This window comes from Lepisma saccharinum, chromosome 14, assembly GCF_977018435.1.
Source record: "Lepisma saccharinum chromosome 14, izLepSacc3.1, whole genome shotgun sequence".
NCBI classification, from domain to species: domain Eukaryota; kingdom Metazoa; phylum Arthropoda; class Insecta; order Zygentoma; family Lepismatidae; genus Lepisma; species Lepisma saccharinum.
Genome location: NC_139242.1, coordinates 27,890,475 through 27,903,840, shown reverse-complemented (window position 1 = coordinate 27,903,840; position 13,366 = coordinate 27,890,475). Strand labels below are relative to the sequence as shown.

Here is a 13,366-nt window from a genome sequence, read left to right as displayed (position 1 = left end):
GGAAAAGGCTTCTTCTTTTCTTCTACTAGTTTGGGATAAGGCTTCTTTTATTTCTCTGATTAAGTAAAAGGCTTCTTCTTCTTTATTTTCTTTGATTTAAGAAAAGTCTTCTTTTTTTTCAATATATATTCCTTTACTCTCTTTCCTCCTCACTTTCCCCGCTTCTTTAGCATTATACAGCACCACAAGCTATGCTTATAGAAAGATTAGGGGCCACCTCGTATGTAACAACTAAAGGGAATAGCCCAGGATCGCTAACAGCAAGAGCTGCCTATGGCCCAGTGCCTCTAATAAATGAGCGCAGCCGTAAGTGCTTCGGGGCATCTAATTGGGCACAGCGCCACCGAGGCATGGACAACAAAAAAAGCTGACGACTTTCTCCTCGTCACAGGTATTAAATCAAGATTTTGATCACAAGGATCAAAACGGATACATTTCTGAATTCATTTGCTCGCTTATTAACTTTCCTAATCGTTTCATATATGAGCATATTCCTAATTATCTTAATTGGCTATTTATTCATTTTATTCACTCCTATAATTTTTATACTCTTCCTTTATGTATTTTGCATTTACTATAATATATATAATCACTCTTCTCCGCTCCTAGTTTCTACAATTAACTCTGCTCCTCTTTATATGGTGCGCTGCCATCTATTGTTGCTCTCGGGAAACATTTCTTCCTTGCATTTCTCATTGTGTCGTCAGAACTGGCACGTGACAGATGATATAATAGGAATAATAATGAAGCGTAAGCCTGTACATTTTCTAAAAAGCTTCAATCTGACCAAGGGTCATTCATTTGTTTTTACCAGCTGTTGCTCCTCTTAGGTATTTCTATTATGCAAGATCAAGTAGCAGGCTTCCTGAAGTGTTGGTGTAACAACAGGTAAACAGAGAGTAATTTGCCAACGGAATAGGAAGCCTGAGACTTGACGAATCGGCACGCAGGAAGTCTCCACTGCAGAGCAATTGAGTAGTAGCGAGACTTTGAATTGACTTGATACAGTCAAGAGGACTCTTTTGGTTGTGTTTCGTCGAGGTTGAGTCTGCCTGATTTAGGCTGACAAGCTAGCAGAACCCTGGAGAAAGTCAGTACAGGCTTACACTTCGATCTTTGATTTGGGCTTCAGACTTCACGTAATTATCCTAACCTCACCATGTATTATTCAGGTCCGAAGGTTTTGAAATCCATGTGTTGACTATTTGCCATTTCAATTATTTTCTAGTTGTTTTGTAGTATAACTTGTTTCAGTAGTACCTCTTGCTCTTTACCATCAAGCTCACCATGAGCAGAGAGTTGCTCCATACGCAAGGATGAATGATCAGTGAGCTACATCACCCAAATAACTAAATTAGGAGTGGTTGGTTCGATCCCTCATTCGTAAGAATGATACGTAGTGGAGATGCTCGGTAACGATCCCAATACCTCTCACAAGCCAAGCGAGAATGATGCGGAATAATGAAAATTAATCTTGTATTTCAACACTTTTCACATATCTCCAGTCACAGTGAGAACCTTTTGTTAATTATATATTTTTGTTCCTTTGTACTAAGTGTATTTATCTAAATATCTTTCAACAGGAAGCCATTACCGATGTACCAGATTGCATTAGTGTTGGATTGTGGCGTTTTCTTTTAGGCTGTTTCTACCTTGCTCTGTTTCAAGTTGGAGTACAGCTTTTCCCTGACAGTTACTTGTTATCTGAGGAGTATAAGGTAAGTTTAAATTTCATTTAGCACAAGATCACTAACAGGTATTCTATTTGTCTGCATGTTTATTGTTAATTGTCCTGAATGTGTGTCTTACAGTCTCTCTTACATGTTACTTTTATGTTGTTATTGTTCAATCTTTTTTAATACTGAGGTGTCATACAATCATTAGGTCAGTAATATTTGACGTGCACGCTTTCATTTGAAATATATCCTGATGGCACATCATCTGAAAAATGATTTTCTTTATAAATATGAGGGCCATCAATAAAAAATGAGAATGATCATTACTCGTTAAATAGTGTGAGATCATTACTTGTTAAATAGTGTGAGGAGGTAAGAATATTATTTGTGGATAGAGGCATGCATATTTTGTTTTTGACGTGCTGTAATGTTCATTTTTCATGTTTCTGATAGATGTGAGGTACATTTTCCTCTGTTTTGTCACGAAATGATGCAAAATGAACTGCAAAATATATTCTTAAACACGAAATTTAGAGTTTATTGACTGACGAGACACTTTCTGAAGTTTGAATTGACAAAGTAGGACGATTGACTAAGTATGTGCACTGTAAAATATCTAAAATTACAAAAAATACTTCCTTGACCTGAAAGGAAATAACCTCGAAGATGCAGGTGATTCTGAGAAATAAAAGGCAAATGTAATCTGATGTGTGAAGCAGTTGTTATGTTGCTGAAAATGAATTGATGCCAATCCGTGAATTAGGACTATCAACTAAACAAATGTAAATACGGAGAAACTAGTACTCACTTTATTATTTTCTTCTTTCTATTAAATTACTGAAACTAATAGAACAAAGAAGACGAAAAAAAACAGTTTCGTGGATGAAGTGAGTACTAGTTTATCTGTATTGATCTTCTACCACGTCTCTCTTCTCCCAATTATGAATAAACAAATGTACAAGTTTGGATTTTGTCTTAGTTGTTTTTATGATGTTGACAACGCATGGTGTGAAATATCACTTTTTATCTTATCCTGTGCACTTGGGTTTAACTCCCAATTTAATGCCTTCAATTATAATTGTAGTACCATTTTTGGAAATATATCTTGCAAGCTTGAAGTTATTCTATGCCACGGATGCTTAGAATTGTTTTCTCATCTCTCATGTTAGATATTTATAATTTCATTATATGCACCTCAGTATGGATGTTTTTATATTCTTGTAATACATTGTTTCTGAGCCTGCTGAAAGTATGAGTTGATAGCTGTGCATGTTCTCTCGATCATGTGGCCATGTTCAGTACAAATTAACTATTGTGGTTAATGAAATGGAGACTGTTGTACTGTTATAATTGTGTAGTAGATCAAGTTATTCATGTTAAGTTTCTGTTTTAGGATATATAAATACTAGGTGGCTACAATTATAGTTGCCCTACCCAGAGCCCTCTAGAGCCCGTTCAAGACAACGGATACTTGGTATAGAGGCTATGGAGACCATAGTAGTTCAAATACTCAGCACAAGGTGTAAATGTGGCACTGGAGTAACAACCACCAGTGTGCTGCAGTGTGCTATATTAACCCTGTCAACGTGAATGACCCTTTGGAAGCACAAGAGAGTGTTACCAATGGTCGCATGGAGCATTTCCTGGCATGTTGTTCGCTAATGGACGATATTCAGCAAACAACTTCCCCCACAATTCATTGTGCGAAAGCATGCCCGCACCCATTATTCCGGCAAATGTTTCGGAGCATGTTGGAAACCCGTTTGCTAAGTATTGCGATCACAGCTTTTGTGGCAGTGATTCAAGGTACAAATATAACCGTTATATGCCAAATGTAGTATTTCACATTTTGCTAAGACTCGTAACAATGACCGGAGTATCTAAAAAGATGCTATTTGCCACAAAATAATGTTGTATAAAGCTACATAACATACGAAAAAAGACAGGACTATGGAGCATGTTTCTCATGGAATCAATCAGACCTATCCGATAGTGCAGTGATTAATGCTATCACCTTGTAATCGAAGGATCCAAAATTTGATTCCCGGTGGAGGGTAATTAAAAACTAGGGATGGGCTGATATGAAATTTTGGCCGATACCGATAAAGTACCGATTTAAAATTAGAAATGGTCCTTGAAGAACCTGAAAGGTTCATTGACCTCCTTAATATATGTGTGCTTCAAGGTGACTGCAGTGCAAAAGGAGTTGCATACTTTGACATTTACTTTTTTAGAAAGTAGGGCATGGAGATTATCAATAAAAATTACAACAAAATGGCAGAATTTTGCACTAAATTATCATATATTTATCGATATATCGGATCGGTAAAATAGTCGGTAATTTTACCGATACACCGATATGCCTATATCGTGCGATACCGATAGAGTACCGATTAATCGGTCCCATCCCTATTGAAAACAAATTTAAAATAGTGAATTAAAAACATACTTTGTCTTGTGAAAATGATAATTTATAGAAATGTTCCGAAGTACAAAATTGTGTACTATATTTTTTAAGGCCGTAATGTATAATTGTCACTTTTCATATGTGTATTGAGATAGCCATAGAAGATATGCTGAAAAGTATATACAAATATACGTATACTGTGAACGCATCCTCTGATTGATAAGCAGCATTTCATTTTCTTTTCTTTTCTTTGTGAACATTATAAGCAGGGCTCGAAAAATCGTGGCGACTGTGATCTTTTGTTGTAATATTGCCGTTCTTTTAAGTTTGCATGTACGAAATTTTGATGATTCTAAGTTCAAATAGCAGTACAGCGTAAGTTAGAAAATGTTTTTTTTAAAAAACTCAATATGCTGACCAAGGCAGAAATTTATTTTATTTTAAAACATATTAAACGTAACGTTTCAACCTTCTAGCAAGGTCTTCTTCAGACTCTGTACCAAGTAGTAGAAGGTTTGTTTTAAAATAAAATAAATTTCTGCCTTGGTCAGCATATTGAGTTTTTCATATCATGGTGTTATGATTTTTTTATCAACGTTGTGAACATTTCATAGAATCAGTAACTATTCCTTACTCTTTGTCTCCCAACCCCTAATTTTCTGCTTTCTCACATGATTTAGCAATGTTTTGAATACGGTGATGCTCAACTTCTTATAGTATGCACAATTGCCAGTAGGTGGTTTCCTGGCACCTGAATTTCAGAGCTGGCACCTAACTCTGATGAAGATTTTTCGAGCACTGTTTGTAAGAGATCGTACAGCTACCACACACGTTGTAAAGCATGTGCATGTAAAGAGTAGCATAAAAGTCATATAACGCTATCAATAAACACAGTACTTGCCTTTAAAATTCAATTCATATTTCACCCCGGATTGGAAAAATCACGCCATCTTACCCACCGCAGAAACTGTATGAAGGTATGATGTTCTCTCACAATTAATACATAAACAATGGAATGCACACAACACAAACACACGAAACTCATTAATTCACGAAGAGGAAACTTCATTTGAAAATCCACAAAAATACAATTAAGATGTTAAACATCGGGTCATTTTCATGCACGCAGCATATGCTTTGCGACACGCTTGCTCTGGCTTGTCGGACTGATGCCAAACCACGTGCGGATTTGGCCAGATTTCCCATCATGCTCTGCGTCGCTGATGTCACATAGAATATCATCCATTGCAGCAATAAATTTTCACCTGGTGGTGAAAATTGCAACTTCTTCTTTGTGGTCAGCATTTGCTTGCCCTTGGTCTCCATAGCCTCCACGAGTTTCAGTGCAATCCATTCCTTTGAACAGGCTCCAGAGGGCTCTGAGTAGGGGAACTTAAATTGTGATCCCCTGATATGTGTGAACCAAAAATAAATTGAAATTTATGTTTCAAATATTAGAGACTGGTTCTGTTTTGATTTGAGCATAAAATTTGAGTTATCACTGAGTAAAATGCTGAATATCTGCAGGACATTTTTACTTGTGGATATCTTTGAAAACTTCTGGCCCTGTGGCGTAGTGGTTAGCACATCGTGCTACAAAGCCAGGGGTCCCGGGTTCGAATCCTGGCCTGGGCATGGATGTTTGTGAGTATCCATTCATCAATTTCATCATATCACTCATCCCCATCTTTGCAAATTAGCCAAAAGTGGCACAAAATAAAGCAAATCAATCAATCAATTCTTTTGAAAACTAGTGTAATTTTTTACTTTTATTTTTACGTATAGGTTATAAACGTGAGAGTTAAAATGTAGGTGTTTGTTCAGCAAGGAGAACTGTGGTCAAATTAACATGTAGCCAGTGGTGCTATATCCAAGTTTAACTGAATGTGAATATTATTTTTCTGGTTGTATTCTGTCATTGATTGATGAACTGTATCACCATGTACATAATGTAAGGGTCACATTAATTGGTGGCCTATCAGCATTGTCCTGTATATCGGTAAAATTGCTTATAATTTGCATCACACTACAGCTTGCACTAGAACATATCAAAAAATATTGCCTATTTAAAAACATACATGCAAAGATCATCAATTAGAAAAGTTTCTTTTCATAAGTGAAGTCATGCTCCACTGTATTTTCATAGTCTCTCCTCCTATATTTTACATATAAAGTCTGTGCACGATTCGTAGTCAATATATTATTTGTAGCAGTCTTGTGGTTGCACGAACGTTACTCTGTTTATATGTTGTGAAGAAATTCTTGTTGAGGGACATAAAAAACTGATGGCAATTGGAAACAGGAGGTCTCAAAAGTTTTGTTTATATGACAGTAAATTTTGTTGCATGTTTTACGACAAAAATTCCCAAGCTTTGTGTCATTGGGTGTGTAAAGCATTTTTATTATTTTAATCCAAAAATGAAAGCGTAGGTAAGGATCAGGTAACAGCACTGGGCATGATGCAGGGACAAATATGTGTGTGTCATGACATGTATCTGAATGTATGATTTGTGTTCTCATCTTTCATTTCTTAGGATCTACCAGCCTTGCTGCGATTTATAGTGTTGGGCTTGTGGGCAAAGGGTGCAATGTACAAGTATATTTCATGTTGGCTTCTTTCAGAGGGAGTATGCATTACTACAGGTGAGAATGGACAGTATTGCATGATTGCAGACATGTGTATGAAGTAGTTTTTAGAAACGTTGCTTGAACTAATGGTAACACAGTGGAACCTTGATTTTACATTTTCCTGCATTTTAAGTTTTTTTCAGTTTGGTCCCCTGAAAAACTTAAAATCGAGGTTCAACTGTATTTAAGTTAATAACAAATAACAATATAGATATAAGGTATGCCCAAATGAAAAGGAGACCTTTGCTGTAGCAGCATTGTATCTAATTGAAGAAGGTAAATATGTTTGCCGAGAGATGGTGTGGTGTCTGTCCCAGTTTGCAGGTGTAGCGAATGACTTAGCCTGCCGTTTCCTCAGTTGGCGAGAGCTGTTTTGCGTGGACGGGTGCATTATGGATTCCTCCAGATCAGCGCAGAGAGCTGTAATCCTGAAACAGTGAACTCTGAACGGTACTGCAACACGTTGAGGCTTAAACATGCCATCAAAAAACAAGCACAGAGATAAGCTCTCGAAAGGGATAGTGCTGCTCCAGGACAACGCTAGGCCACATGTGGCCAAGACAACCCTCGACCTGCTGAGAACATTTCAGTGGGAAGTCCTCACACATCCTCCGTACAGCGCCGATATTTTCCCATGTGACTCCCATACCTTTGGCTCCTTAAAACAATCACTGAAAGGTCAACGATTCACCTGTGACAAGGATGTGCAGAACAACGTGGAAAACTGGATCCATAAGCAACCCAGGAGTTTCTACACTGAAGCCATCCACTCCCTTCCTACGCACTGCAATCAGTGCATCAATTTCAATGGCAATTATGTGTAGGTATCATGTTACACATTAACTACTTCACATATTATGTAATGCAAATATTCTGTAATATGATATTCTTTAGATATAACCGTAGTCTCCTTTTCATTTGGGCATACCTTATAGTTAATACTCTGAAGCTTGAATGGGTCAGATTATTTGGTATGCTATCAGTATTATCCAGTGTAGATGTATTGGTGAAATGTGACATCTGTAATTTGCTTTCATGTCAAAAATTATGCATTATTTTTCTTTGGAATATTGAGATTTCCCAGTGGCATAGTGGTAACACAATTACGTTGTAATCCAGGAGCCCCAGGTTTGATCCCTGATGTGGAGATACGTTGCACAATAGTTCGACTTGCACTTTCAACTATAGGTCCAGTACCGATTAACCTATCTGTGCAATGTGGATAACTTTTTTCAGTTTGCAAAGAAGGAAAATGCCAATTCATGCAAATTTGTTGCAGCAACAGAGTGATAAATTTACTCCCATCTTATTTGGTTATCCTGATATTAAATTACAGAATGTTTGTGTGCAAGTTTTGAGATGGCAAATTTTAGTGTTGCATACTTTTCAGTTTGTAAATTGTTTCATTATATTTGTAGAATTCTGCCAGTCTGTCACTCTTCATTCAATTTGATTATGATTATCTTGTAAAACATGTTTGCAAACTCAAAACTATGCAACACTAACATTTGCCAACTCAAAACTTACACAAAAGATAAAAGAATCTGTAATTTAACATCAGAATAACCTGCATTAAAAATCAGGATTCAAATACAGCCACACGGCACATGAAACTAAATGCCACAATGGGCTATCATTGATTCGGAATATCTCATCCCAATAATCAGGATAAATGATAAAAATGGTCCTAAAACTCAGCAGGAACTCTGCTGATCTCAGCCACTACATCTCATGGCAGTGTTGCAGGCAATGATATTTTTTGTAACCAGAATCCTTTCATATAATCATTTTTCTTTTAATGGTGAAAGCCCAAGGAAAATAAAGATTGCCGAATTTATTGCCATTCAGGTTTTGCGGTTTCTTTCTTTGTAATTTTCAATAATGTGCTTAGAGAGACCTGTAACCTGGTTTGATACCTGGTGGAGGCACATAGTGGTTTAGATCTCGCTTTATACTGCAGGTCCAGTCTTGATTAGCATATCTGTGCATGAAGTGAACTTAAAACAGCAACTCAAGAGGTATAAAATTCTTAATTTTTCTTGTATGTACGAAGAAGGGAGTGTGTGTTCTCCTAAAATGTCACAACAAAAACTTATGTTTTTATGCTTGTAACAAACGTAGGCTACAAGAGAAATAATAATACTAAATTCTCTTGAGCCTTTAAAAGTATATTTTGTAGATTTCATCATTAGCCCTCTCATATTTTTTTTAGAATTGGAAATGGAGGTTTATATTATTTGGAAAGAATTGGTAGGTAACTTCATAATCTTTTCGTTCAATGCAGTTAGATTTTTCGAGTGGATGATATTGTTGTTGACGTTTTCCTGGATGGTGCATATTTTGTGTGTTCACAATAATAATATTTAGCAAATTTATTATTTTTTGGGGATGCTGGATGGTTTCATGGGAGGTGAATAATGCTTTTAGCTTTTATGGTAGAACTTCTATTTTGCGTAAATGTTGCAAAATGTAAAATCCAAGAATTTTGTATATTTTTGATTGTGACGATGAAGAGTGAATTTTTCCCTTTTTTTTTTGTTTCAATTCATCAGTCATGAGATATTCCCAAATTTTGGAACCCACTTCGTGACCTTTTTATTTTTGTGCTGTGTTGTATTTATATCCTTAATTTAATGCAGATAAGGCTAAATATAGTATTGTTTTTATAATGGAGGATGCATGCTGATTTAAGACTTTATGTGTGTTGTACTCGGTGTGGAAATGTGTTTTCAAAGTTGGTGTGCATATCATAAGGGGTATATGGGAGAATGATGCATGATTATATTATTCAGGGAATGTTCCATTATAAAATATCAATGAAGTCCCATCTTTTCGTAATTCATTGGTTGTCAATAAAATTACCTTTATAAGTAATACATAAGTTCAGAAACAGCATTGCTTTTGATTATTTGGCAGCTGGGAAGAAATAATCACTGTCATATCCTTCAATGGGTACGCTGGTTGGTGCCTAAAATTAATTACAGTGGAACCTCGATTTTATGTTTTTCAGGGGACCAAGCGAGAAACTCGGGTTCAATCCCCGGCGAGGGAGAACAGTTATGTTTTCCACCTGTTCAAGCAGCTCCAGCACCCACCCAGTGTCATATAAAATGGGTATCTGGTGGAAACTCCCGAGGGGTGCTGACCACATCACCCCCTATACGCCTTCGGAACCAAGCTAAAAGAACTTAAAATGTAAAATAAACATCAAGATTAAATGTATAATATGTGAAAATGTAAAATCCGGGAATGTAAGATCGGGGTTCCACTGTATCACCAACCAGCCATATTCTAAGAAATATAATTTAATATATAGGGTGTCTATAAAAGAACTCTGGGGTTTTGAAGCTCAATATTTTATTATAAACTCAAACTCAGGAAAAAGTAATTACACTACAGTCCCGTTTGACCGAATCCCGATTAATCAAATTTCATGGTTAACCGAATTACTAAAAAAAGCTGTTACTCATGTTTTATGCGGGAGCACCGACGAAGCACTTTTGTGTCTTCATTGTTATGATGCGTTGGCTGTACTCACCCACTCCTCCACCCCCATCTATTTTTAGCATGCCTGCATACTGAAATACTTATGTACTGTATATCAAAATACTGTACATAATAAAATGTACGTACTGTATATCAAAAACCTTTATTCCGGTTTAACCAAATTTTTGTTCAACAGAAGCACCATCGGTCCCATCAAATTTGGTTAAACGGGACTGTAGTGTACATGTTTTTGAAGGTAATGTTATCAAGTTTTGTTTACAATTTAGTAAATTTCAATGTGTGCCCAGTTTGTAGCACGGCACACATCCAAACGATAATGGACTTCTTGCCACGTCCTGGCCAGCATGTCTTTGGTGATGGTTGCCACAGAAGCGATAATTCCTTGCCTTAGATGGTTGACATCTTGAATTTTCTCCGCATAAACCATGTTCTTCACATGTCCCCATAGTAAAAAGTATAAGGGAGTAAGGGCCGCACTTCTTGGAGGCCATGGAATAGGCCCTTTCTTTCCAATCCACCTGTCACCGAATCGATTGTTGAGTGCTTCTTGCACATGTAAGCTGAAGTGGGGATAAACTCCAGAAAAGTATCAGCCTGTGTCGATGATTAAATTAATTTGAGCCAGCATTTTCTGATACTGAACTACCAGTATCTCTACAACCCTTATAAAAACACTAAGGAAAGAAAATTGTCAGTTGTGCGTTGTACCACGCCGTGAAAGTTTCAGAGGAGAAATGACAGTGGTACTCGACACATTCTCACAATCTCAACTACAGTGAAAGTGATGTGATCAGCATGTTGGATCCAAAGTACTCATTGAAGAGATACTGTGTGTGACAAACTGCTATTTATGCATGATGATCTAAAGAGGGATTAGTGCCTGAAATTACCTACCTTAAAAGTTGTTCCTGGGCCTCCCATAAAAGCATTCAGCAGTCCGGTAGTTATCATTTTTGATTGCACTGCTGAACCTTTGAGACTAAGGGAAAGTTTGTTTCTTGTAGATTGTAATGTGCACTAACAAAAGTAATTTTCCAAGTTCGCAGCATTCACTGCAAAGTCACTACACTGGACCCCCGATTTCAAATTTTCCTGCATTATACAGGGTGGCGCACGGGAGTGGGAGATTTTGATAATGCTATAATGCACAGTAATAATATATATATATTGTTACATGATTCAGGACATAAAAAGGTACATGTATGCCATTTGCAAATAACAAATCATAACTCACCTTTTGAAAATAACATCCTCTAAATGGCATATCATGTCCAGGAACGGCTATTTGAACTGGCCTGCAAGATCGCCAGATCTAACAGTGTGTGATTTCTTTTTATGGGGATATTTAAAGGATCGTGTGTTTACTACTTGTCCTCATACACTGGAGGAACTAAAGGCTGCTGTATGTGAAGAGATTCGGTCTATTACTGAGAACGTACTGCAGAAAGTTATGAGATTCGCCCATTCCCGAATGCAGGAATGTTACCTCAGGGAGGGATGCCCGATTTACCATCCTCTCCCGTGCATCTGTATTAAGGAGTACACGTAACAGTATTCGTACTGCAGAAAGTTATCAGAAACTTCCATTTCCGAATGCAGGAACATTACTTCAGGGAGAGATGCCATTTAGAGGACGTTATTTTCAAAACATGAGTTATGTTTTGTTTTTTGCAAATGGCATACATGTACCTTTTTATGTCCTGAATTATGTAACAATATATATATATATATATTATTACTGTGCATTATGGCATTATCAAAATCTCCCACTCCCGCGTGCCACCCTGTACATTCAAATTCATGTTTGCAATAAAGCATGTTGTAAAATTTCCCCAGATTTTACATATTCCTTGCATCTTAAGTTGTTTTTTTTTGTTTCTTTCATATTAGTTCCTCAAAAATATAGAATCGTGTTTCCACTCTATTAGTATTACATCACTACTTCTGACAGACTCTTTAATCATGTCATTAACAGGTATAAAGGAAATATGTGATTCTATTTTCAGGTTTAACGTATAATGGGAAAGACCCACAAGGAAAGACTTTATGGAATGGTGTGGAGAATGTCAAACTTGGCTTGTTTGAAGGTGCAACCACTTTTGGGCACATAATACAGTCATTTAATACAAATACCAACACATGGATTGCAGAGTAAGTATATATCTACTTCTGGTATAATTAAACACCAAATTTGTGTTACTTGTGAAGAATAAATGCACATTTTGATTTTGTGCACATTGCGACATTTCATCCTCGGGCTTCTTTTCTCTTTCCTTTTGTTAGCTTATCATTTTTACTGTTGACATCTGTTATGATGTGCCCTTCCCAGACGTCTTAATGAGTGGACTACTTTACATTCATGATCTTTTACCGTGGAAAGCGCACATAACATGTTTGCAGTTTTATCTAGGGAAGAAAAGTTCTCACACCATTATCTTTTCTGCATATTGAGAGATCACAGAGGTCCCCAAGATGGAGATAAGCGAGCATTTTACTAAATTGGGTCTTAGGATTTGGTCATAGGTTGTATATTAGTGTTACCAGGGTTTTTGATATGCAAAATGTTTCATATTTGTTTATTTAACTAATTCGATTCTTGATCATGTTGAATTTACTGTAAACTTTTTTTTTATTAATGATACTTAAAAGTGAATTTATCTTTATGAAATTGTATTGTATATTGTGGAATGTTTGTCAGTAATGCTATTTTAATTAAATTGTACTATATGAATGGCACATAAAAGCAGCTTATTGCATTTCATAAATTATTTTCTTTCATTATACCATGCTACAACTCTTTTACGAGTCTCGGCCAACTCAACAATATTATGCCACTGCTCTCTTTCTTCTGCTGGTTGTCTGCAATTTCTTAACTTTCATTCTCTGTAAATATTGTACATTGTCGTCCCATTTCTTTTAGTTTTTCTCTTAATCTTGTTGCAAATTGTTCCAATTTTGTTATTCTCTGAACAGTTCCATCCTTTTGATATTGCCAATCAAGGCTATCCTTCGAATTTTTACTTCTGTCACTATATTCCTTTGTTTTATCATTATATCCAGTTCACTGTCTTTCTCAAAACTTTCATTTCAAAGATTAGAAGCTATTCTATTTTTTTCTTTCCTTTAATGTCCATATGTCACATGCATA

At 36.4% G+C, this 13,366-nt stretch overlaps 1 protein-coding gene across 1 annotated transcript in view; it reads left to right on the top strand.

The window, feature by feature from the left end:
- Positions 1-13,366, top strand: part of nes (lysophosphatidylcholine acyltransferase 3 protein nessy) — a 40,737-nt gene that overhangs the window by 14,798 nt on the left and 12,573 nt on the right. The window contains exons 6-8 of the mRNA XM_083135321.1: positions 1,584-1,718; positions 6,618-6,726; positions 12,225-12,369. Coding sequence (XP_082991447.1) covers positions 1,584-1,718; positions 6,618-6,726; positions 12,225-12,369 — 389 coding nt within the window. The remainder of the gene's footprint in view (positions 1-1,583; positions 1,719-6,617; positions 6,727-12,224; positions 12,370-13,366) is intronic.